Source organism: Lygodium microphyllum, chromosome 24 (genome assembly GCF_053477565.2).
Source record: "Lygodium microphyllum isolate KBCC chromosome 24, Lygodium_microphyllum_v1.1.10, whole genome shotgun sequence".
Classification (NCBI taxonomy): domain Eukaryota; kingdom Viridiplantae; phylum Streptophyta; class Polypodiopsida; order Schizaeales; family Lygodiaceae; genus Lygodium; species Lygodium microphyllum.
In genome coordinates this window covers 1,019,398-1,046,212 of record NC_141158.1, presented here as the reverse complement: position 1 = coordinate 1,046,212, position 26,815 = coordinate 1,019,398, and the positions used below count along the sequence as shown (strand labels likewise).

The 26,815-nt window shown below is 42.3% G+C and overlaps 1 protein-coding gene across 11 annotated transcripts in view; it reads right to left on the bottom strand.

The window, feature by feature from the left end:
* LOC148014785 (uncharacterized) overlaps positions 1-26,815 on the bottom strand; it is a 104,827-nt gene that overhangs the window by 38,662 nt on the left and 39,350 nt on the right. For 9 of the 11 annotated variants that reach the window (XM_087665939.1, XM_087665940.1, XM_087665945.1 and 6 more), the window contains exons 2-3: positions 17,020-17,249; positions 16,636-16,844 (exon numbers count right to left, since the gene is read on the bottom strand). In XM_087665939.1, the coding sequence (XP_087522065.1) occupies positions 16,636-16,844; positions 17,020-17,249 (439 nt within the window). The remainder of the gene's footprint in view (positions 1-16,635; positions 16,845-17,019; positions 17,250-26,815) is intronic. The other 2 variants (XM_087665950.1, XM_087665949.1) reach the window with 1 other exon arrangement.

Below are 26,815 nucleotides of genomic sequence, written 5' to 3'. Positions count from 1 at the left end.
ATTGATTGGGTTAAGCAAAAGATTACACATCGTGAAAATCAAGGAAAGACGGTGTATCTAGGAGCTAAAACCTTTATGCACACAGCAAGGCAAGAACCAACCTACATGATATATCATATACCAGCTTAAGAATCTAGTAAGGATGAGTCAGTCAGTATCAAGAATTCCAAGATGTCTTTGAAAAAAAAATGCAGATCTCTTGCCTAAACACAGACCATATGATTGTGCTATAGAACTCCATGAGGGGCCTCAACCACCTTTTGGACCCATCTACAAGCTATCCCCTGATGAACTAGCTGAACTTCACAAAAACATTGATGAGAACTTCGCCTAGGGGTTTATAAGGCACTTGAAGTCTCCTGCTCGAGTCCCAATTCTGTTCCTGAAGAAGAAAGACAAGTCACTTCGAATGTGTGTGGATTATCGACGACTCAACAAGATAACACTCAAGAATCGATAACATTTGCTATTGATACCAAAGCTCTTGGATAGCCTTGGAAAAGCCAAGATCTTCACAAAGATTGATCTACGAAGGGCTTACAATCTTGTAAGGATCAGAGAAGAAAACGAATGGAAGAGAACCTTCCGCACAAGGTATGGTCACTTCAAGTATGTTGTTATGCCATTCAATCTTACCAATGCTCCTATAGTGTTTCAACATATGATTAATGATATCTTCTAAATGTATCTAGATGATTTTGTAAGTATATAAATGAATGATATCTTGATATTCTCAAAAGATCCAAAGGAGCATGATCACCATGTAAAATTCGTTTTGGAGAAACTCAGAGAAAAAGAACTATATGCAAAACTTCAGAATTTTTGGGATACAATGTCTCCAAGAGATTGAGGCTATTCTTTACTGGTAAATACCCACATGTGTCTACGATGTCCAATGTTTCCTTGGCTTTCCCAACTTCTACATGATATTTATCAAGGATTACTCAAAGATAGTCATAGCACTCACCAGACTCACACGAAACTCAAAGTTCTCATGGATCCTAGAAGCTAAGAAGGCCTTCCAGACCTTAAAGACCGCTTTCACCACTGCCCCAATCCTAGTCCACCCAGATCCTGAGGGATCCCAGATAATGTTTGCTATGCTGTTTTTGCTCCTGTCTGACCTCTTCCATAACATGCTTGGGAGGTAGCTGATTTGCAGCTTTAGGCTGATCCACACTTCTTCTTGTCATTCTTTTAGATGTCCCTGCATTATCTTCATCTCTTTTTCGTTTTTCTTCCACAAGTACATCCATGTTTTGTACCTTTGCTAAATATGCATACATTGAATATGCATCTACAGGTGATTTCCAACCAGTTATGCCACGAATGTCTTGCCCTGCATGAGACATTTCACTATCAGTGACCTTTCTCTTTTCAACTGCATATAAAGCATGTGTCCATATTTCAGTCTTTGGACCAACCATTACTTGGCCATGCATTCTATCCAACTATAAACCAAAAGTAGAAGCATGTACCGCTGCATAAGCATTTCGAACTGCCAAGTCTTCCAACAACTTCTGCATACCTCCCTTTCTGAAATTCAAAGCAAAAGACAATCCCGTTTCTTGTGCATGGATCTTGCCATCTTTCCAAAAGATGAGCTGTCGTGCCAAGGCCTCTTAATAGGTAGCACAATCCTTTCTCTCATGCTGCAAACTATCACACCACATACATCTTTTTCCTGGCTTAGGGACTGTTGCCGGTCCCCTTTCCTCTTGTTCTTTTTCATCCAATTTTACAACCTTCAATTAAAGATCCCGCATGCCTTTGACCAATTCATCTAAGACATCTTCCCTAACAGAGGGAACAATAGCAGGTACAGCCATAGGGTTAGCCACAGAAGTAGATGGCTTACTAGATACATCAAATGTCTTGCCCGTAACAGTGGGCAAGCTAGAGACATGCGATTTTTCTCTTCTTCTATGATTCTTCACAAGTGCAGTAACAGCTTCCTTGACATGTCTTTACTCTGTTTTCAGACCTGTCTCTGTAGTCTAATCCTCCAGCAAATCATCAAGCTTCTCTTGAAGCTCAAGATCAACTACCTATAGAAACAATTCAATTTTCTGACTTGCAAGAGCTTGTTGTTCTGCAAGATTCAACTGCTCAAATCGACTTTCAAATTCTCTTAACAATTCTGTAGCCACAAGACCCTTATTGGGTTGTAAAACCCACTCCTAAAAAGTCTTGCGTGTAATCAAACTAGTATCTTCAATGTAAAATTCTTCCCTGAGTGTCTTCTTGAAAGCTACCCAGTCAACATCCTGCAAGTATAATTCAGTAATCCGTGCTTTCAATTCATGTACAGTAACACGTACAAAATACCAGCTCCATGCAGGTTGAGCCACCCCAAAGAATTCCATCTTCTGAGCATAGGTATGTACATATGCATATATATTCCTGCCATTCAATAACTTCACCTCGCGCTCAACTACTTGCAAAGCATTCATCACAACACTTTCTATTTGAGCAAAAGCTTGCATCACCTATTATTGTTGTTGTACCTGCATAAGCAATCATATTTTGCACCAACTGTTGCAAAACATCACTAGAGATTGTGTTCGAAGGTTCTTCCATCTTGTATTTCCTTCTTCTGACGACCTTTCATATCGGGTTCACTAATGTCGGATGAGTTTTTGTCAAAAGGTCAAATCCACCGGAGATCAGAGGTAGAAGGAAGTAGAAATAGGAGATGGAAGATAAGAAAGAGTATAGACAAGAGGTAAACACAACAAAGACAAAGCACAATGAATTGAATCAATATGTATTGAAAGAACCTGGAATCCTTGCACTACTAAGAAGCAATCTCCAAGCATTAGATCTCCTGGAGCTTCTTCGTAAAACAAAACGTGCATCAAAATTACAGCTCTTTCTCTGCTGCTCGAAACCCAAATCTGATGGCTCCGTTGGCTCCGGAAGGAGGATAAAACTCCAAGACACCTAGTCACGGATCTCTTAGATCACTTCTTCTTCCTCTTTCAGTTCAAACCGCAGTTTTCAGCCTGTCAACAGGGATCGTGACACGCACGATTTCGTCAATCTGTCTTTTCTACGAAAATCCCATAACTGGCTTAAAAAATGACTTGCTTTTTGCATGCCATCCTAATCTAGAAGCTTTTTTAACTTTTTCGGATTTGCACAATAAATAATATCCAACATATCTAAAATAGACTAAATTGTCCAAAAATCTAGTATTTTTAGATAATGCATGCCACTCACACTAGTACTAATGACTCAGATAACATTGACTCTCTTGATCAATAAGAAAGTCGGATGATGATACATTCACACCGTTTTTACGTAGTGGCACGACACCGTACCATATCATACCTTTTATATCTAACAACTATGGTGATCATCTATAAAAGTGACAAAATAGAAATGACCCCCCAAGCGCTCGTGTCTGCATGGGACCACATACATCAAAGTGTATCAGCTGCAATTTTTGGACAGCATACACAACACCATCCTTTTTGAAAGCGAACCTATCCAATTTACCCAACATACATCCTCACATGCATGGGGAGGTGAAGTCTCCACAAGAGGTAAGGCATCCACCATCTAGCAAAGTTGAAGAGTCGTGAGAATGCCAAAAGTCATATGACCGAAGCAAGCATGGCATAGCTTCGCATTTTGCATACCAAGCATAAGAGTGCTAACTACCACATCATCATGAAAACACCTCTCATGTGTGACTATCAAGAAAAGGACCTTATACAAGGTGCCTGACAAGCAAAGAGCGTAATCAAGCTCTCTGTCCCTAACAATATATTTGTCATCCTCAAAGATGATCTGCAATCCATGCTTATTGAAAGCAAAAATGGACAATATATTTTTTGTCATAACAGGACATCTAAAAGCATAAAATCTAAGCCGCCTACAGAGTAGTAATTAACACTAAACCAATGCTACAAACATCATAATTGCTATTATTTGCATATGTAACATGTTTCCCTGCAAGGGCTCAATGCAAAGATTTAAACAAATAGTTCCGTGAAGTGATATGCTTCGATGCCCCATTGTTAAAACACCGAGTATACTACATTTCAGTAGCATTAAATGTAGAATCATCCATGGAAGTGTTATAACTGCATGTCAAAAATGCAGTCCTCTACAAAATTGGTTGTAGCATCTATGAGAGTGCGTAAGAGAAAGGAACAGAAACACAGAGACGAGGGAATAGAGAGAGACTGCAAGAAAAGAAGAATGAAATATGCACTGAACAAGAAAGAATGTTGTACAAACGAGAAAGCGGAAGGAGACTAATCAATCCTTGCACACAACCCATAGAGTAAAATGAGGGCACCAAATCAAGCCGATGATGATGGCCGCACTGGAGACGAAGAAAGATGACAGAGTCAAAGTATGCACTTGCTAAGGAAGGAGAAAGATGAATGAATGATTTGCCAACTGAGTGGGAAAGACTATATATAGCCAAACATCCCCAAATTTGACTGACCTGAAATAGCCAACCAACATTTAATACTAGTAAAATGCCAAAAGTGCTCAAAAAAAATCCTGGAAATAGTGAACAATGTCCAGCAGGTGAGACAAACTGATGAATGTAGAAACTGCCTAGGAAATACACACAAAATCCCGATTGGAGAAGAAAATGCACTAAAAGGCAATAAACTCAAGGCTCTTAGAATGAGCTATCTCCTCTGTCAAAACAAATGACAGACGTGTCAAAGCTCCTAAAGTTCTCATCTAACTCAAGCTGAGGCTCACAAGGAAGAGATAACAAGGCATGACAAAAATGACTGCTAATATCCCCTCTCAGATCTTGGATGTGGCCGAAGGCCAAGGGAGAAACGAATCTTGGGGTGGCAAGAGAAATACCAATGTCGAAAAAGTCCGTTGACATAGACTGTCGATGACGAAGCTCCTCACGATCCTGGGAAAACCCCTTTGAAACACGAGGGGCCAAGGAATCCACAATTGTATCACCGAGATCATCCCCGTACAAGGGAACCACCGGAGGAGGGGGTGGGGGATGGAAAGGAACATGTGGAATAGATGGTGCACAAGCAGGAACGGGTGTAGCAATAGACAACTATCTCGGAGGACACTGCATAAGAGAAGGGGAATGGAGCCTATGAAGCCCGCTCTCCTACCAACCTGTCACAATAACAGCCCTTGTAGAAGTATCCTCAATACGAACGGCCTATTTGGTAAAGATAACCCAAGTACCAAGCCTAGTAAGGCCTTAAATTGAGAGGAGTGGAAAGCCCAAGTCCAAAACAAGTGTGTGATCCACCAAGTTCTCCAACTTCAATGTCATCCTTGTCCCTCGTTCTTGTCCCTTATCTTAGTGCTCTCGAGATCTATGTTGGTAGCTATAGCACATGCTCTCTCAAGAGCCTCTACCCTCACTTCCTTGGCCATTGCCTCTATTGATTTCAACCAAGCAACACCTAGTGTGGCAAAAGCAGTTGATAACATAGTGTATTGTCCCTCATTAGATATCAACTTCCTACCCAGAGACCTATGCTCCTCGCTTCATTCTCCAGCTTGTGCCTAATCTCCCATGCTGACCGCAAATGTCTGGAGGAATGTAGCAGAGTCTGGCATGTTGCCATGGATCTACCATTTTTTATCCCGATGGAAACCCCATCACAATGTTGCTATCACCATGTTCAACCACTTTACTAAGAAGGCAATTAAGGTCATCATGCTTGCTCAACTCCCATGCATATTGCACGCCCAATATCTCAAAGTGCGATCAGGAAACAAAGGCAAAGTGCCAACACCACAAATAAGCACCAATACAATGTCACCAATAGTAACTAAACCCTCAAAAGGACATAGATCCTACAATAAACCACCTCGTGGAGTCATATGACTAGAAGCTTCACTATCAACTAGCCAAGGCCTCTCAAAAGACAAGGCAACCAGTGAAGAAGTCTCCTCCAAGTCAGTAATATGAAGGAGCACGATCTCATGGGTAACCATTGGAGTAGAGGTAGAAGGCTCAAATGTTTTAGCTCCATTGTTCGCTCTCGTACGAAGGTGAGGGTACTTCTTTCAACTTTTAGGGTTTTTTGGTGTGAAGCCTATGTTCACATTCCCAAGACTCATCATGATAAATTTGAAGCGGCTTCCCGAAGATAGGTGTTCGTTGGCTACAGCTCTCAGTCCCAAGGTTATCACTTGTATGATCCCGTAAAGCGGGACGTGTACACCAGTCGAGATGTGCGGTTCGTGGAGGTTCCGGCCATAGCAGCGGGTGAGGAGCATCCCGTTCTTGGAGATCCAGGGGAGAGTTGGGCGCCCGCGACAGTTCCTATGGAGCTAGCACCTTGTGATTCCGATTCTGTTTCAGATACAGAGTCTACTCTTCCACCGGTCACCCCCGAGGGGCTACCACCGGTGGATATCCCAACGTCTTCATCTGATGGAGAGCAACGAGGAGAGATCCGGCCTCCTCCTCGTTGGGCCCGTGACACACTCCGAGATTCAGGGATCGAGGGGGCCCCTGAGGAGTGGGGACCGTAGGATGGTCCGCGGCGGTCACGACGGCACCAAGCACATTCTACAGAGCTTGTTTGCTCTAACTATTGTTTGATGACCCGTGTTATGCAGGATCGAGAGCCCACCTCCGTGAAGGAGGCTTTACAGTCCGCACCATGGAAGAAAGCTATGGAAGCCGAGTTGGAGGCTATTGAGAGGAATGGCACTTGGTATCTCGTGCCTCGCCCCTCTCATAAGAAGGTGATTGGCATCAAATGGGTCTTCAAGACCAAGTACCTTAGCGATGGTTCTTTGGACAAGCACAAGGCTCGCCTTGTTACTAAAGATTTTGCACAGCGCCCAAGGATTGACTGTCATGATACTTTTGCCCCCATTGCTCGTATGGTGACTATTCGAGCTGTTCTTGCCTTGGCTGGCCATAGGAGATGGCCTGTCTACCAATTGGATGTGAAGTAGGCCTTCCTCAATGGTGATTTGAATAAGGAGATCTATGTAGAGCAACCTCCTGGCTTTGGATCTTCCGATGGGCAAGTCTACAGGTTAAAAAAGGCCTTGTATGGCCTAAAGCAAACTCCGCGTGCATGGAACGAGAAGATTGACTCGTTCCTTCAATCACAGTTGGGATATCGGAGCTCCCAGGCCGATCTGCAGCTTTATGTACACACTTCCAAGGCCGGTTGTATGCTTTTTGTGTTGTATGTTGACGATTTGATTGTCACAGGTGATCATGCACAGAAGGTCAAAGAGACGAAGGCAGCTTTACATCAGGCGTTCGAGATGACAGACTTGGGTCTACTCCACTTCTTCTTGGGCCATGAGATTTATCAGTCTTAGAGGGGGGTTTTCATCTCTCAGCAGAGATATGTACAGGAGCTCTTGGTTTCTTTTGCGATGGAGGATTGTCGGACCATTTCTACTCCTATGGATCCACACTGGAAGGCCACTTCCCATTCCGATTCTCCCTTGGCGGATGCTTCCTGCTACCGTCAGTTGATTGGATCATTGATTTGGCTCCTCAACACTCGTGTTGATCTTTGTTTTGCTGTAGGTCTCTTTGCGGGGTTCATGAGTGAACCTCAGAAGGTGCATTGGCAGGCTGCTCAGAGGATACTTCGGTATTTGAAGGGGACCTCTGACTTAGGGATTCATTATCCCGTAGGCACAGGTGGTTCAGATCTTGTACTTGCAGGTTGGAACAACTCGGATTGGGCTGGCGATGTGGACCACAGGCGGTCTACTATAGGCTACTGTTTTACCTTGGGTGCAGGTGTTATCTCATGGAGTAGCAAGAAGCAGCCCATGGTAGCCCTTTCTTCTACTGAGGTGGAGTATCGGGCCGCGTCTTCCACCACATGTGAGGTTGTGTGGCTTTGGAGATTGTTGGAGGAGCCTGGCTGCCCCCAGACTTATCCTACTTTTCTGTGATGCGACAATGAGAGTTGCATTGCCTTGGCCCGGAATCCTATTTTCCATGCCCGGATGAAGCACATAGAGATCCAGTACCACTTCATCAGGGAGAAGCTTCTGGATGAGACCATAACTGTGGAGTACTACAAGACGGAGGACAATCTTGCAGATTTGTTTACGAAGGCACTTCCCCAGGCTCTACTTCGGAGACATGCCAGCTCCCTCAGCCTTATGCCCCGTCCAGGCTCTGAGAGGGGGTGTTAGCGATTGTCATCCCCTGGACAGTGCAGAGCAGGCAGCCAGGTCACCAGTGCCACGTCAGCTGCCACGTGGCAGTCTGGTGCAAGTCGGACAGATCTATACCAGTCGGCTGCATTTAATGCAGCCGACCTGTCATATTTTATCGCATTTTCCCAAGCTATTTATAGCCGGCAGCCAGCACATTATTTCTCGCTTGTGATTGCAGATTCCAGCAAGAAATCGTGCAGATTGCAGCGTACTTCGAGGTGAACAGCAGGTGGCATCATCGAGGTGGAGACACGTAGTCACGCGCACTGCGCACGTGTACATATCTGCATATCTTTGTATACATCATAACTTATACAGCAGATCTTCATCTTCCACTGTCTCTCTCTCTCTCTCTCTCTCTCTCTCTCTCTCTCTCTCTTCTCTCTGTGTTCACTCTCTCTCTCTGTCTTGGTCCCACTCTTCCGCATCGCTGCACTCTGACAACAAGCCCATTTCATTCCAATGAGAAAGAAAGGTTGAACATATAGCACGCTTATTTTTGTAGCATATCTTTTAATATCATGGTATGCCAGAGTCAATCGTCAATTATCAAGATCCTTAGATAACCGGTTTATTTTGGAAGGGGTTGTTTGAGAATATGGGTACCACATTGAAATTCTCATCATTCTTCCATCCGCAAATAGATGGTTAGTCTGAAGAGGCTAATGCTAAGCTCATTATCCAAACTCTCTAAGCCACTAGAGTCTCCATTAAGAACCGCAGGACTATTAGATGTATTATTACCATCTAACACTTTCATCTTCCCTTTGTCATTACCTTCAATACTGGTAGATGCACCTGAAGATATGACACTACTCCTTAGTCTCCTAGACCAAGGGCTGACTATAGATCTACTACTAGATAATGTCTTTGGTCCACTAAGAGTCCGTGATTCTTCCTTTTTTGTCTGCACATAATCATCATTATCATCCAATGCATCTCCACTAGATGCATACCAATTACCCATCTCATAAAAAATAACATCCCTCCTCACCCAAAACTCACCACTAACAAGATTATAACAATGATACCCTTTTTGCTCTGTAGAGTATTCAATGAAAATACATTTTTTAGCCTTTGGGTCCAATTTCTTTCTTAACTCATCAAGCACATGAACATATGTAATATAATCAAACACTTTTAAGTGTGATACATTAGGTTTCTTGCCTGTAAAACATTCTTCAAGAGTCATATGATGAACTGCAACTGCGGGAGACCTGTTTATAATATAGACAGTGGTATGAATAGCCTAGAATAAGAATGCTTGGGCATATTCTTTTTAGCCATCAATGCATATGCAATCTATCCAATATATTTGTTTTTTATTTTTACAAACCTACTTTGTTGTGGGGTATACCTACATATAGGCTATCACTTTATTCCATGATACCTCAAAAAATCAATGAACTCATTGAAGAGGTATTCTCCCCTCCCATTAGACCTTAAGCACTTAAATTTTAAGTATGTTTCTATTTCAATAACAGCCTTGAAAGTTTTGAAGTGCTCAAATACTTCACTCTTTCTCTTCGTGAATACACTCAAAGTTTCCTAAAGCAATCATCAATGAATGTAGCAAAATGCTTATTGCCACCAAGAGATACATTCTGGGTAGGGCCCCAAACATATTTATGGATAACATAAAGTATATTCTTGCTTATATCTTTGTCATGTAAAAACTGTTGCCTTGCCTACTTCTCAGACTGACATGCTTCACAAACTATGTAATTCTACAACTTTGAATATAGGCAAGACAACCCCTTTGATTGTATTAATTTCAACCTTTTGCAAATTTGCATGTGCAATGTGTTTGTGCTATATTTCAACCTTTTGCAGATTTACATATGCAATGTGTTTGTGCTATATTTCAATGTCTCCAACTACACCTTTGCCTTTAGCATATATTGCAACATTTATAGCAGGATTTTCAACATCCAAAGTAAACATGTAGCCAACTCTGCTTCCTTTTGCAACTAACTTGCACTTATTATTGAAGTCCTTAACAAAACAATCCTTCACATTTAATCCACAATGTTAGATCTTTTGAGGTACTATGTATCAGATCATAAGACACAATGGAAGTAATATTTACCATTGGTTGAGTTTATATACAACAATACAATTTATAGTTCCACTAGCAAAGCTCCTTTTGACGTTGTTGAGAGTGGCAATAAGGTACCACCTATATTGCACACTAAGGATAAGATCTTTGAGGCTGATAGCTATGTGGAAAGCTTGGATTCAACATATGCAAAGATAAAGTATATACCTCAAAGGTCTCATGAAAAGCAAAAGAAGATAACTGATCACCATAGACATGCTTTGCAATTTGCAAAGGGCAATTATGTATTGTTGCATTTTGAATAGGCAAGGCTGAAAAATATGAAAGGGATAGAGAGGTTGTATCCAAAGTTAAGTATGAGATACTATGGGCCCTTCCAAGTATTAGAGAAGATCAACAATGTTGCATATCAACTAAAATTACCTCCACATTGGTGGATACACAATGCTTCTCATATTAGTTTATTAAGGCATTTTCATGTTGATGTGCTAGAGAATGTATCTCTTGAAATTCAACCTACAGTTGAGGAGCTAGATGAGATCTTGGTATCCAAGCAGATTTTGGCACCTAAGGAAAGCAAGGTCAGAGATAAAGTTTCCAAGAGATATTTGGTGAAGTTTCAAAACTATTCACCAATATAGACTTGGAAATGGAATCCATATACAAAGCTCAAAAGTGTATACAAGGGCACGTGCTATGGATAACCAACATAGTGCTCCAATCTCCCTCTTTCCAATAGGATACAATGTACATGTATGAATAAATAATAAAGTGGAGAAGAGAATCAATAAATTAGTTGTGGAAATACATCAAGTCTACTAGCATTGAATGTGGCCATAGATTCAAGTTGGCTGCATTAAATGCACCGAACATAGAATGAAAATGCCATCTACCAATGAGTTCCCTAACCTAGGATATACGCAATGTTGACATCGTCTCTTAGATCATTGGATAATCAATACAAAAAAATATACAATGATTAAGGAGTTAGGACGCATCATAGTTTTTACAACAATGATAATCAAATAGGACCATTGATACCCAAGCAATGGGTGATCAAGCCACCACCAAGATGCCTCGGAAAGACATTGATGTCAATGTAGAACGTACCTATACGTAACCATGAGGAGTAGAAAAAATTGGACCTTGATGCCTATAACAAAGCAACTCCTGAAAAGCATGTCAAGACCATGGATTCCCTACCTCACCCGAATCGCCAAAGTGCCTCGTCGTGTGAGAACAAACTAGGAGTAAGAACCCACTCTCTATCAAACATCCCATCATCAACTTGAAAGGCAAACCAACTCCAAGATTTGAATTTACCAAGCTTAGTCGATGCATGTGAAAAGCCACACTCAAGGTCCACAACACCTACATATGGATGAGACTCAAATGCCACACCAACAATACCCTCTCACACTACCTCTCTCACACTAGAGAGTTGTGAAGGATGACAATACCACTAGGGCTAGAAAGCTACAAAGGCCAATGCAGCCTTCGTTGCCTGGCCACTGAAATCAAAATCTAAAGATGATGACTTGTTGGAGAAGTACTTATCCTTCTTTTTCTTCTTCTCCTACAAAGCCACTAGTTTCTTGCAATCCTTTTAGAGATAACCCTTCTTATCACAATGGTATCACTACCTTTTCTTCATACTCTACTTGTCACTCCCAATTTAAAGTAACAAAAGCATCAAAAGATTTCCCGTTGGATTAAGATGGTAGCCTCCCTTGTAAGTGTAGAGCAATCTCATGCTCAACATCAATGAGGTCATATGAGAAAAGCTGATTTTAGATTTGTGTCAACCTAAGAAGAAACAGCTTTATCATGTCAATTGGGAAGAAATGCTCTAAATGCAAAAAACACAAAACCAATCGTACAACAAAGCACAAACTAATAAACACAGAACACAATAAGGGTTAGAGTTAGGTTAACTCAAAGACAGAGAACACAATGAATAATAAAGTGAATGAATAATGAATATACAGTACTCATGTAGCAAGCATTCTATGCAATGAATACAGAATCTCGAACTCTCGTATCTATGGGATCAAGGCAGAGGTTATGAGTTGTAGAGTGTGGCATACTCTGAATGGATCCTGAATCGTAGCAAAGGCAACCTCTGAGTGTCAAACACCAGTAAATGCAACCAGAAAAGACTAGATCTGATGTAAATGGCAATGTAGAAGAGAGAAAGACAAAACATAGATACCTGAGGAAAGAGAAAAATTGACGACTATGAAAAGCAAGTAAACGCAAGTTGACTGTGTTGGGCAACAAGTGGAAATTGATGGCAACAATGCAAATGCTGATGACAACAGTTGGAGGAGAGAGACTGACTGCAAACACAAGCAGGATAATGATGGTGACTAGATGCAAATCATGGCGATTGGCCCTAGCAGCAGCAAACACAAATTCCCTGATGTTGGCAACACCTCCAAGAGGTAGGCAACAGGTATAGAGGCTAGAAACAGATGCCAGATGATAACACACTACGATAGAAGGCTCTAATTGCGATGTCCTCCATGAACGGAGTGTGGGCAGCAGAGATATGGCTCTTGAAACCTGAAAAAACAAGACTGTGGGAGAGTGATGGGCTACATGCCTATTTATAGAAAGTATAGGGCACCCAAATTAGGGTTGTGCATGTGGGACACAATAACTCTCTAGGATTACGTTTCTTTTTAAAATAAGATGGTTTCTTCATAAATCAAGTGTGTTTTGGGGCTACTTAAGTCAAGCTAATGCAATTTTAGCTCAATTAATTGCCTTGAACAAGATAGTCTACTACAGACCATAGATGATCACAATTCAAGCCTCTGGAGATATCCTACAAGAGGTAACCACTAGAAGGACTTCATAGTCGAGATGCAATGAAGGAGAGTTGAGTAGCCCTAGTATCTACATTGTCCCAGTCAAGGACTACTTCCTCATAGTTCCTTCATTCAATTTGATGGAAGAGGAGATCATGCTTTGGGGAATGCAAGGCAAATCCTGAAATGATATACCATAGTCATTACTACCAAAAACAAGCTCTCACCACCACACTTCAGATTACATAGTTAGGTACTTCAAGCTTATCATCAGTATTGCAACATGGAGGAGCCATTGCAGATGAGATGCAAAGAAGATAAAGTAAGGGGGATGAGAGAGATAGACACTGTGTGATATTTGTGTGTTAAAAGTCTTGGTAGCCTTTCATTTGTGTCTGTTATTTCTTAGCTGACCGGATGGTATGATGTAAATATTGCTACTTATTTCAATTATCTTCATGAAAAAAGAGATAGACACTTAGATGAACACCCAACACCAAGACTTCAACACTTAAAGCAAAAAGAGAGCAATTTAGAAAAGAGAGAGAAACAGATGTGAAGAGTGTAGTGACAAAAGCACGATAACAAACACAAGTGATCCATCCCTAAACAATGTCAAAACAACTAGAAAATGCAAACAGGCTGAAAATGCAGGCTGAAGAAGCTCAGACCTGTGAAGAAAATGAGAATTGACTGCACACAACAGCAAAATGTAAACAGTTGTGATTAAAAAATGAGGCCTGTGAAAAAATGAGAATTGACTACACAGAACAGTAAAATGTCAACAGCTGCGATGAAAATGATGGCAGAACAGACAAAACACAGGCTGTAACTGATAAAACAAAGGTATAGCAAGCAGAAAACCCAAACTGTCACCCAACTAGCATAGATGATGCCCAGACCAGCTGGATCAGGATAGCAGTAAAACACAACCTTCAGATCAGTCTACACATGCAATCAGAGATCTGAAACAGCAGTCGCACACAGCAACCAGTACCGAAACCAAGAGACTTGGGCTTGGATACCATGTCAAAATGGTGTGGAGCAGCTGAAGCAAAAAGACAGCTAATAGAACTGTTGTAAACACAAAGAACAGAAACGAACAGCAAGAACACAATGGACTCAAAGAGAATAAACTCAGGAAATGGAATCCATGTACAAAGGCTGAAGAGTGTGTGGGGGGTACAGACACAGCACAGGAGTCTAGACTTTGGCAGCATAAGGATTGCATCACTACAATTCAATAAGAGAAAGGAATAGGCACGAGAGTTAAGTTCATCCTAGAGAGCTACCAAATCTGCAGAACCTACACGGGGATCCACAATAGGCTGAGGGAGAGGGTGGTAACAAATTCCCAGATGTCGAAGGTTCTGAGGATGGCCTTGACTTTGCAAGGCAATAGATTTAATTGGTCCCAACTAGCTTCTAGTCTGAGGGCAGGTTAGGAAGGACAGGCACCTGCTTTTAAGGTATCATGAGAGTTAAGACTAGGAACAAATGTCTCCAAAAGGGAAAGGGCTTAAAAAAGGGGGGAAGAGGCAGGGGTGGTTGGGAGGATCACCATGATCCGCATCATGATCACGACAACCCTCACAATCATAATGATCTTCAGGATGATCCTCCCAATCTTGGCAGTCATCCTGATCAAAACGAACCTGCTTGCCATTGCAGTCTGACAAGTTGATCCTTCCAAGTATGAGGGCAGTAATGAGTTCAACGTAGTAGATATCAGCTATGCATCTGAGTAGTATTCATCGACATTCATAAGCTGCTCATGCAAGTCCTGAATTTTATTCAAGTGATCCTGCATAGAATCACCCTCATCTATCTTCACTGTCTCAAGCTCTTTCTTTAAGAAAGAGATGCGGGTCTCATTCTTAGCAGCAAAAATCTGCTCCAAAGTTAGCCGGGCTTCTCGTAAAGAAACTGCAAACCGAATGTGAGGGATGATAGACCACTGAACTACCAATGCAATCAGCGACAAAGCCTGTGCATCCTGTGTATCCCATGCTTTTTGAGCTATTGATCTTTGGGGAAGTGGCTGAAGTGGAGCAAGCTGAATAGGCTGAGGTGCCCGTTGTCCACGTCCTCCTGGAGGAGTAGCAAAAGCCACAACTCCGGGCCTAACTTCTTCTCCGCTTACATAGTCCCAAAGATTTTTCGCAATCAGCACATTCTTCATCATGAAGGACCAAAGTGAATAGTTGTTACCATCCAATCTGTCCTCCTTGGATACATATGTAAATACAACACCTCCCTGATTTGCCATGATAATCAATGCCAAAAGAAGCAAAAGAGTCCAAGCTGGGACCAACTTGGAAATCTCAAAATTTCCAGAAATTACAGCAAATAGCTTGCTGCAATTAGCAAACTGAAGTACACTTTGTCAAAACTGTCTATAATGCACGCAATCCAAGGTGTGCATTCAATGCTTGGCAACACTGTAGAAGCAAAAGCCCCAAAATTGTCAAAAACAGTCTATTTCAAACTAAGACTACAATACATTTGCCAATCTCTGAATTTACAACAAAAGCCCCAAATCTTCACAAAATCTCTGCGTGAAATGTGTCCCAGACACTTGCAAATGTAGAGATATGTTGCCCAGGCACAATCCTTTTCCTGCGAGTAAGATTTGAAATTAAAAATTGATAAAAAATGTCCTTTTACCCTGAATTTGACGTGGAGGGAAGAAGCGGGCCAGAGGCACATGAACCGGTGGTGGCGGACTGGCGGACTAGCTCGCTCATAAGCTGCAATAGCGGCGCAGAGACCAAGGCATAGGTGGTGGGCTGCTCAGACAAGCGGCACCGGGTGGCATCCTAGTCGCAGGAGGCGTCAGGCGGCAGGCAAGTAGGCTTCCAGGCAGGCACAAGAGGGACTAAAGGTGGCGCAATAGGCAGCGCTGCGGGCGCTGGCAAGCATGCACCAGGAGGAGCACCACAGGGCGGCGCTCTATAGGTGTTGGGGGCAGAGCAGGCAAGTGCAAGCCACAAAAGGAGGCTCATGTTCAAGGCGGGAGCTGACATCACGTGAGCTGGAGGTGAGCTAAACTCAGCTTTGATACCAAATGTGAGAGGCTGAGAGGATCGAAGCTCAGCTGAGAGTGCAGTGGACACTGTAGAGAGTGAAGCATGACACCCAATACAATAGACTGAGTGTAATCTGAAAGTACAAAGTACAACCCTTAAACCTCAAGGTTGTAAGGGGTGTTCACATCCAAAAGTGTGTACAACATGATAAATGCCCATAAATGTGTAACATAGGCACATACGAAAAAAGAAAGTCTAGGGGAAAAAACCTCTCGTACGGAGAGTAAAAAGTGCCCCAGTGTCCTATTGATCACCGACACTCCTCTGTAAGCATAGGCATTTGTGAAACCCAACAGGACAATACAGCTTATTAAATGCTCTTATTACAAAAGTTTCTCTTTCTCACAATGTTCAAGCCACTACCCAAATACACAAAGAGCATTTTGTATCATTTTCTTTCCACAACCAACATGCATCTGCTGACAAGTGCATGTATTAAACACTACAAAGGGTTGCAGAGACTAGTAACTGCTATTCAAAAACTTGATTAAGCAGGAGGAAATACCAAATAACGTTCTTGGAAACAGAAAAAGGGCAACCCCAAGGACAAAAATGTATGCCCCCGTATATATCGCCACTTTTGCAGGCTTTCTGATACTATTTATGTTAGAGATCAGCCATGACTTATGACCACCTTCCACAGTTTGTGCTTTGGCCAGATTTGCCCCATTTTCCATCTGTAAATTGCTGGACCTATCAACAGCTTGATGAATCCTGCCAAATAAAGCACCATATTAAAGTGACTCATTTCAATTGCTTCAAGCATCTACATGTACTACCAAACTACTCTGCAGCTTTGAGGACTTATTTAAAATGCAAGAGACAAAATCAAAGTTGCTATTAAAAGATGAAACAACATAACATCTCCCACAGAAAAAGAAGCCATTACCTTATCTCACCATTTGACAATGATGCAACTTCACAAAATTGAGGATTAGGAGGTACAAAGTGGGTTATACAACCAGCAATACTCATACATGTTGGCTTCATTTGGCATGCAAAAACGACTGCATATGTATCTCCACTCCTCCCAGCATGAGCTTCTCCTTCAAGCTTTCCTAGTACAATGATGTCTCCATCGGCATAAATCCTTGCTCCATTGTGAACATCACCTTGTATCTTCAATATAGCACAATTATGTGAGGCTAACAGACATGGTAAACTTAATAAATCAATCCACAATTTCTATAAATAACATTTGAAACAAGAAGTAAATTTTTTATACAAACTAACAAGAACTCAAACTTGGCATAACATCTAGAAAAACTTTCTTTTTTAATCTCTTCTCATTTACAAACATCATTTCAGATCGAATTTGCAAAAAACCCTAAATTGCTACAAAAGAGAACAAAACAAGGGGAGCTTGGTGCTACCAACCTTGTAAGGTTGTAATTTGCCAGTAGGACCACAATGTGTATAGCAAACACTGTGACGAAGAACTTAGAAACATAGAAGAAGAATGAAGTAATGAATCATGTTCAATGCTAATACACTGGAGTGAGAGAGCCTCAAGGTTTTATGTCTTCAGAGATGACTGCATTGTCCTTGGTTGATCAGGTGGCAGCACTTATGGTGAAAAAGATGTTGAAATCTCTCCCGAACGATGGCTGCTATCAAGCCGACTGATGGACAGCCAAGTAGAGGAGAGAAAGCAAAAGCGTCGATGAAGATCTCTACAGAAAAGGTGGTTGCAATCAGGCGACTTCTGGGCAACCCTTCAGCAAAGGCGTATGCTGAAGAACCCTACCTACTGCAACAAAATGCAGCATCAGATGATGATGACGTGGCCACTGTCCGAAGTCATCTAGATGCTTGGCATCTTCATAGGAGAGCAAAATGCAGAGTGGGCACTTGTCTAGTGCAAAAAACATAGATGGGCAGCAGCTGGTGGTGAAAACACAGATGAGTAGCAATGCTCCAAACTGGGCAGCAGGCTAGGCAGCATGATGTGGGTGGCAGCCAGCTGATTGGGGCAGCAGCTCCAGCTGATGTAGAGAGCTCCACTCAGCTACAGGTGGCAGCAATCAGACACTCCAGTGGGGCAGCATCCACTAAGCGTGAGTGATGAACGGTAGTCGATGAAGAGCAAGGTTGACTTAAAGAGTGATGAATGAATGGGGGTTGAGAGAATGCCCAGGGATTTTGGAGCGTTTGTCCTAGCACGTGCAATAAATGCCAATACATCCAAATAAAGCCTTTTAGGGGCTGTTAATGGAGACCAAAATCAGAAATTAATGCACTACAATTAACTTTTAATGCATCTAGATTCTAATGACTTTGGTTGCTCATCAATATTCCATCTCTACGTTGGACAAGAAGTGAAGGCAGAGCCACCAAGTCATGGCTGAAACATCCAAGGCTCCAGTCTAGGTAGAACCTTAAGATCTTGGCTAATCAATAGGTGAGGGGGGAGCTCAAAGACCACCACCCCATCCAAGGTAGATGAAGTATGAAAGGGCTTTTTGCCAAGATGCACAAAGGACCATACTCTGAAGAGTGACCCTCTCTAAAACAAGAGGAAAAAGACCTGATAGGGAATCTGGAAACTCATGAATCACAGCTTCCAATGTGTCTGATGACAAAGGAGTGGCCACTGATAGTGACAAAGAAGGTGGTGCAATGGAACGGAGGCCAAACAGCTCCTAGAGATGGCCTCCCAAAACTAGATAGAAGAAGGATGGGAGGGAGGGATAGTGTCACAAGGATGTGAATATTTAACTTAATGCTCTTTGGGCAATTAAGTTGGGATACTTAAGTTATGCACATGTGAGGTGTCCATGTGAGATTAAGTTAAATGTGTGTCACCGTGGCAAGACGTCGATAGCGGGGGACATTGGTAGACGTTGTTCTAGACACGTGCCATTGGATACCTATTTCCAAATCTTGGTCTAGGACATTGAATATCCCCTTGGAAATGACTTATGGTATCGTGGGGTTAGAGATTTAAATCATTTAATGTCTCTAATTAACGTTTGTGAAAAGTTTCAACACTTTCACGTTCGTCGTTCACAAAGGTTAGAAAATTAAAATTGAGAGTGGGCAAGCATCTAATGTTATTCCTAAATGTGGGCAAGGCAAAAAGGCTATGTAGCTAAAGTTTGCATGCAGGGGCCCCACTGAGAATGGAATTTTGCCAAATGTCAAGTTTGGCTCATCAGTTTTGGGCTGCATGTAAGTGTATCCATGTTGGGCTCATTCTTTCCCGTTGAAAGTTTACGAACATCTATAAAGTAACTGATGCACATTTTGGAGCAATTCACAGCTGCTGAATCTAATTTTGGAGGATTAGACTGCAACAAAACCCTAATTCACAATAGGTAACTTTGAGAATCAGGTAGCTATGGAGGAGAGAAACAAGAGACAGTTAGTAGATAGTAGACAGTGTGAGCTGAAGGGAGTGTATTAGCTTAAGATTGCACGGCACAATGAAAGTACAAAGTACAACTAAGGTCTAAGGAAGCACCTATAGATCCTAGGTGTCAATGGTAAAAAGAGGAGAAGTAAATAGATAAGGAAATAGGAATGAAAAGGGTGATGTAGCATAGGGATGTCAACCACCCCAAGAAGGTAAAGGGTTGTCAACAAGGTGTGTAAAGAACCATAGGATGAGAAAGGACCCCCTCTGAAGTCGAAGGAACGGGATCCCCCCCCTAAAGAAGAAGATAGACAAGTCCCCCTTTCAAACCCCCTCTGAGAGAGAGAGGGAATGACAAGAGCAACAGAGGATAGATTGACATGAGGTTATGCGGCTCTAGGGTCAATGGATACCCAATGCACACACATACAGTTTCAAGAGCCTCCGACGAAGCTCTGGCTCTTTGACACTTTGGTCACACTAGCACTTCTATATGGGGCTCCCATATGGGGATCGAGCCTCTACCACACAAGGAGAACCACCTAGGATCAGCCACTACCTAGGGGAAGGTGATATATGAGGGGTGGGAGCAGATGGAGAGACCCCTAGTACTGATGATTTCAAGGATGATTCAAAGTGAGCCCTTTGTACCACATGAAAATCAAAGGAAGGATGGGAGCAACACCCATAGTGGTAGAGGCCCTCTTCCAAATAATGACTTTTCTACTTAGGAAACTCATGGATCATGACCTTTAGAACATCTAAAGGCAAAGGAAATAATGTCCGCTAGGGCTCCGATGGAATAGAGGCTAGGTAGCTCCCACATAGAATCTCCTCCATGCTAGCATCAGAATTAGTGTCCATGGAGCAATACAAGGGAGATGAGGGACTAGATAGCTCCGGTGGAGCCATAGGTGGGCAATAGCCACTGTCTCTCAATGCAGCAGACTGTGGAGCCAACAAAGAGGAAGGAGTTGAATAGCCTCTATCTCTCAAAAGAGCGGACTAACGAGAAGATGGTCTCCAACAATCACGGTCTGTCGGTGGAGCGGATTGCAAAACTGCAGGCCGTGGCCATGGTAGCTAGTGGACCTAAAAATAGGTGGAGGAAACCTCGATAGCACATTCCAGCGGTCTCCAGGAGGTCATGGTGCCTCATGATCCTCCTTTTGCTTGTAAGCACTTAGTGTGCATCAGATGCATCTTATTGTCTTGATAGCCTATGGAGAACAGTCTGTGGCCTAGAAGGGAGCTATGGCACAACGAGTGCCGAGTAGTATACATATTATACTCAAGGGATATGGAGAGCAAAGGTCAAAGTTCACAGTATTCATTGGTATGACCATTCTTGCCACAGTAGGAGCACCCAATGGATTGTCCATTAGGAGAAGCCATAGCACCAAAGTGTCAACCTATAAAAGGGAGGATGGGAGGGAGAAGGTAAGGATAACGCCCAATGATGCAACAAAAATGGGGTAATCATAAAATGTTGCCGCTCCCGCAACCTGTATTTGTCTTCTAATGCATAAGATCTCCTTGCTCTATGAGCACCTCTGCCTCTAATACCATGTTAAAATATGACACTTATAAAGGCAAACCAAAGAGACTGTAAGGTTTGTGGGAAGAAACACAGAGTATGTACAACAAACACTGAGAGAGAAGAGAAACTCATAAAACTCAAAAGATGATGATGATGAATGATGAATAATTGAATCATGCTAAGTGAATCAAGGTGATACAACAAAGCTGAAGCTCTTAAGATAACAACATTGTCCTATCTGAATAACAGCACCTGTAGGGATATCGAAGTACTGTTAAATGGTGAAGGAAAGGACAGCCAACTATACAGGGACCGAAACACAGTCCTCAAGAGTTGTCAGAGATGAAGTATATGTTGAAATCTCTCTCAAATGATGGCTGCTATTAAGGCAAATGATGGGCAGCCAGCTAGAGAAGAAAACATGAGAATATTTTATGAAGATCTCTCCATGTAAGTGGTTGCAGACAGGTGACAGCTAGGCAGCCCTTTAGGAGTGAAGAAAACACAAAAATGCATGTATCTGATGTAGGGCTGATAAAGAGGGTGTAACATGCTATAAACCACCTAAAACTGCTATAAACAAAACCTGATGGTGATGCCAAGTGAGGAGGGCTGATGCCAAATAATGTAGGCTACAAAATGCCAAGTACAGATGGATGCAAAAGCCACGAACCATAAGAACCATAATGTCCTCCTTGCAGGGTGTGAACGGCAATGGAGAGGATGGAGAAAAGAGCGAAAAATATGGAAGAGAGTGATAAAGTGTCAAAAGGAATGAATATGTGGAACGAAGAATGAGGGAAGTTAGTGCCATATTTATAGACACAAGCTGTCTTGAATGGTGCTCCAACTCTCTCAAGTGGCACCCACGGTCCTAGAGACACCATACTTTTGACACTTTAACAAGTGTCCACACTATACAAGTTACATTAGGCACAGCCAAAATTGGTAAATTCTAACAGTAACAACATTAAATGCAATAGTATAATGCATGCAACTACTATTTGGTCATTTTTTGTGCAAGAAAACTAGAATTCTCTCTCTTCCACTACTCTCTCTCTCCTCCATGCCAATTGAAGCCTCATCAATGAATTTGAAGCATTTCAGCAGTGAATTTGCTGGTACAACTCTAAATATCTTTAAAAATCATTATTTCTCACTTGTCTCAAGAAGTGTGCCTTCAAATAATAATTTGGGGCTTAATTTTTCTTTCAAGGAGTAGAGTGAAGGCCAATCCCCGAGCAAACCAAGGGGCAAATGTTAGTAGATATGTCAGTTCATGTGTGAGTCTAGGCATACAAAGGTTGGGCTCATTATTTAGGATATTTAGGCATTTTTATTTTTGTCATTTTATGGTCATATTGGGCATTTACTGTTGGCCGACCAGCATTAAATGCAGACCAACCTGATCATTCTAAGGACATATTTTTGTCCCATTTATAGGCTCTTCCTCCTCAATCAGTCAATCACTCATCATCACTTGTGGATCTCCTACTGTGGGGAGAGGAGCCAGTGCCGATGCTCACGCAGCCAGTGACTCGTTGTTGTATGTGACTATCTCATGTTGGATGTATGTATTCCATTTCTCGAGCATACATCTGAGTTCTCATCATAGAGACAGGGAATAGCCGTTCCGGCACATAGGAACGGATTAACGCGTTCCGGGAGGCCCGAGCCCAAGAAACGCTAGCCGAACGTTCCAGCCCGTTCCATGTCCCGTACCCTCCCATTTCGGGCTATTCCCTGGCCGTTCCAGGGCCATTCCCTGTTTGGAATGGCCGTTCCAGCAACATGCATTTTTATTTAAAAAAAGTCATTTGTTGGCGCCCATTATTCGCTAGTGGCCTGACGAATCCCGTCTCTCCCATCTCTCTCACTTGCCTCACCTCTCCTACCTGCCTCGCTTGCATCTCCCGCTTGCATCTCCTACCTGCCTGGCCCGACTCCCGCCTGCGATCAAGTGAGGAATCTCGTATAAAGCACCAACCAAAGTGTTTGTCTACTCAGTACTAATTTTTGTTCAATAGGACCATTATCTCCCCCAAATTTGGGGCATTTTGGATCAGTTGTTGGCAGTTGCCTCAAAATTTGGGGATTTCTCAAGGATTGGGGCCCAAATTTTGCTGCTGGTGTCCCCAAATTTGGGGCATTGGAATCCATCATCCCAAGATCTAAAAGAGCCCCCAAATTTGGGGCATTTTGAATTAGTCATTGCCCCAAATTTGGGAGCTTAAAATGTGCCAAATTTTGGGGCATTTTCAGCAAGGGAATGCAGGCTGGAATGCCCCAAATTTGTGGCATTTTGAATCAGTCATTGCCCCAAATTTTGGGAGCTGAAAATACGCCAAATTTTGGGGCATTTTCAGCAAGGGAATGCAGGCTGTAATGCCCCAATTTGTGGCATTTTCAGTAAAAGGAATGCAGGCTGAAGTAGCACCGAAGTTCGAGCATTTTTAGTAAACATTTAACACGTGCATGTTGAAATTTTGGCTGCAAATTTCTGCAATTTCATTGAACTTTACTGATTATTTGTCACTTTTATATAGATGGCAGCATTGACATCTATGGGATCTTCATCATCCTCAGCAAGCACTTCATCAACAACTAGACAAGGTCGAAGCACTACTTGGTCATGGTGGGATGAGGTAGATGCAGAGGTGCCATCGAGAGGTGGAGGGGCTAGCCCTTGAAAATGCAAACTTTGCTCTTATGCTCACACTAGTGGGGCTGATAAAGTGAGAGCCCATCTTCTACATGAGGAGAGGAAAGAGATGCGTTTTTGCACCAATGTATTAATTGAGAAAAGGCAGTAGTTACTTGACTGCATAACCACTTCTATGGGGAATTCACATGCCAAGAGAATGCCAAATATAGCTGTGGATCCAACAACATGGACTCCAAGGCTAGCAGGGCATAGTGCTTCATGTAGAAGACCACCAGGATTAGTGGCTATGCAATCTTCTCGTGGGCCATCAGTGGCAGCAGGTCGTGGTGTTAGACAAAGTTCATTGCACACTTCATGGGAACGAAAGAAAAAAGAGGAAACAAATGCAGCAATGGCACGCCTTTTTTACCATGACCATATTGCATTCAAATCAGCCAAGTCGCCATATTTTTTAAATATGGTGACAAACATTGCCGAGTATGGACCCACATATAAACCCCTTTTATCAAAACTATCGGGACTACATTGTAAGGAGAAAGCAGCCATAGAGATTGCGACAGCAAATATTCAGAATCTATGGGCAAGAAATGGAGTGACATTGATAGCAAATGGATGGAGTGACACACGCCATAGATCCATACATAGTGTTGTCGCATATTCTCGTGGGGATGTATACTTCATTGATAGTCATGATGCTTCAAATACTGGAAAGACTAAAAATGTATTGGCATCCAAGTGGTGCGAGACAGTGCAGGCTGTTGGGGCAGAAAATGTAGTGCAGTTTGTGGCAGATGGTGAACCTACAAACAAGGCAGCATGAAACATTTTAATGGCAATGTATCCACATATCACCTTTAGTCCATGCATGGCGCATTGCTTGAATAACTTGTTGAAGGGTATTGGGAACTTGCCATGGATTGCATCTCTTGTTGCGAAAGGCAACAAGATTATCACATTTATATGTAATCATCAGTACTTGCATGCTGAGTTTCACAAGAGAAGTGACAAAGAACTTCTCAAATACTCGGATACACGATTTGCATATAGCTTTCTTATGCTTGGTCGATTGCACTATTGCAAAGGTGCAATTGGGGAGCTATTTGCTAGTGATGAGTATGAAAATTGGACTAGGGCTGCCACTGCTACTGTTGTGTTATGTAATGCATATGTCTCTGATAGAGATTTTTGGGATGAGGTGAATCGCACCAACCAAATGGTTGATCCTATTATGCACATGTTGAGGCTTGCAGATGGCATGGATCCATGCATTGGAAAGATCTATGAAGGTATGGATCACATGATTGAGAGGTTGGAGAGTTTGGAACCAAATGTAGACAGGTATGAGCAGATCAAGGAGTTATGCATTAGCAGATGAAATGAGTATGACTCTCCTATGCATGCTACAGCATATGTGCTTGATCCTGAGTTTCAAGGAAGATGCAAGAAAGAAACCTTGAGGTGGTCAAGGCTTGGAACACATTGCTTGCAAGGCTTTATCCTAGCTGTGAAATGCAACGCAAAATCAAAATCAGCTCTGTATGTATCGGCAAACATTAGGGACGTTTGGTACAAAGGATGCACTAGAGGATAGGACAAATATTGGGGCTGCTTTTATGGTGGGAGGACTATGGGGCAGAAGCTCCAAAGTTGCAAAGTTTGGCTATTTGTATTCTTAGCCAAACAATTAGCTCTTCTTGTTTAGAGCAACTATGGAGCTCATTCAATCACATTCACTCAAAGAAGAGAAATCGTCTTGGTACAATGAAGACAAATGACCTAGTTTATGTGAGCTCCAATCTTCGCTTGCTAGCTCGTACATTAGTTGCAAAGGCTGATTCTTTTATACGTTGGGAAAAAGATGACAACGATGGTGATGGTGATGGTGATGGTGATGGTGATGGTGATGGTGATGGTGTTGTTCAACAAGATGAGCATTCAAGCACACTCAAGCCATCTTCCATGAATCAGAGCACTTAGCGGCTAGCCTTTTGGAACTTTAGAGTACTGACTTGGAAATTGGAGCTCTTGTGACTTGGATCTTTAGACTTTAAAGTTTAGTGCATATTTTGTGCCTTTGCAATGCACACTTGTTGGACTTATGCAGCATTGTTTATTACAATGTTGAATCGTGAATGCGACAATCCATTGCTGATTGCAATGTTTTGAATCTTTATTATTGTTGAAACTTGATTATTATGTCTCTAATTTCAAGAATTATGGTTGATATGATATATCTCTCTAGATTCTAAGACTTACGTGTTGATTCTCTCTCTTTTTTTTCGTAAAAGGTAATTGTATTAATTACGAAAAAAAGTACAAGTTTACATGATTACAAGATACACGGTGGCTCTACACCATCGCGTGCAAGAACTCTCTCTCTCGCAAGAAGTAAACAACCCAAGAGTTACAAAAAGTCATGGCAAAGACGTAGCGGAAATTGCCATATGTCAGGGAAGTAAGTCCTCCCGAGGGAGCAAGTCAAAGAGCCGAATAAGATTCTCTATCTCTCTCTCTTTTTTTTCGTAAAAGGTAATTGTATTAATTACGAAAAAAATACAAGATTACTTGATTACAAGATACATGACGACAAGCCAGGCCATCATGTGAAGAGGTGCTAAGTACTACGAGTTACAATTTCATGGCAAGGATGCGGAGGAAATTGCCATATGCCAAGGACGGAAGTCCTCCGTAGAGAGCAAATCAGAACGATGGAGAAGAGCTAACTGCCAATACAAGAGGCCCTTAAGCCTCACAATATGCCGCTGAACATTATGGGCGGAGTCAAACAGAAAAGCATTCCGAATGGTCCAGTTATGCCAACAGCCCCAGTATCGAAGAAAGTGGTACATGAGCTTCATATGTGGCTGTGCGGGAGTAGGGTATTTGGGCTGGCCCAAAACCCAATCAAAGGGGCGCAGTGTGATACCAACCACCCCTCGCCAAACGGCCGACAAAAACAACCAGACTTTCTTAGCGACGGGGCAAGAAATAAATCTGTGGCGGGCGGATTCCATAGTAGTGGTGCAAAAGAAACAGGTGCCATTGGAGATTCGTCGCTTGGAAAGAGCCGAAGCAAGCGGAAGACCCCCAATCATCACTCTCCAAAGAAAGACTTTGTATTTAAA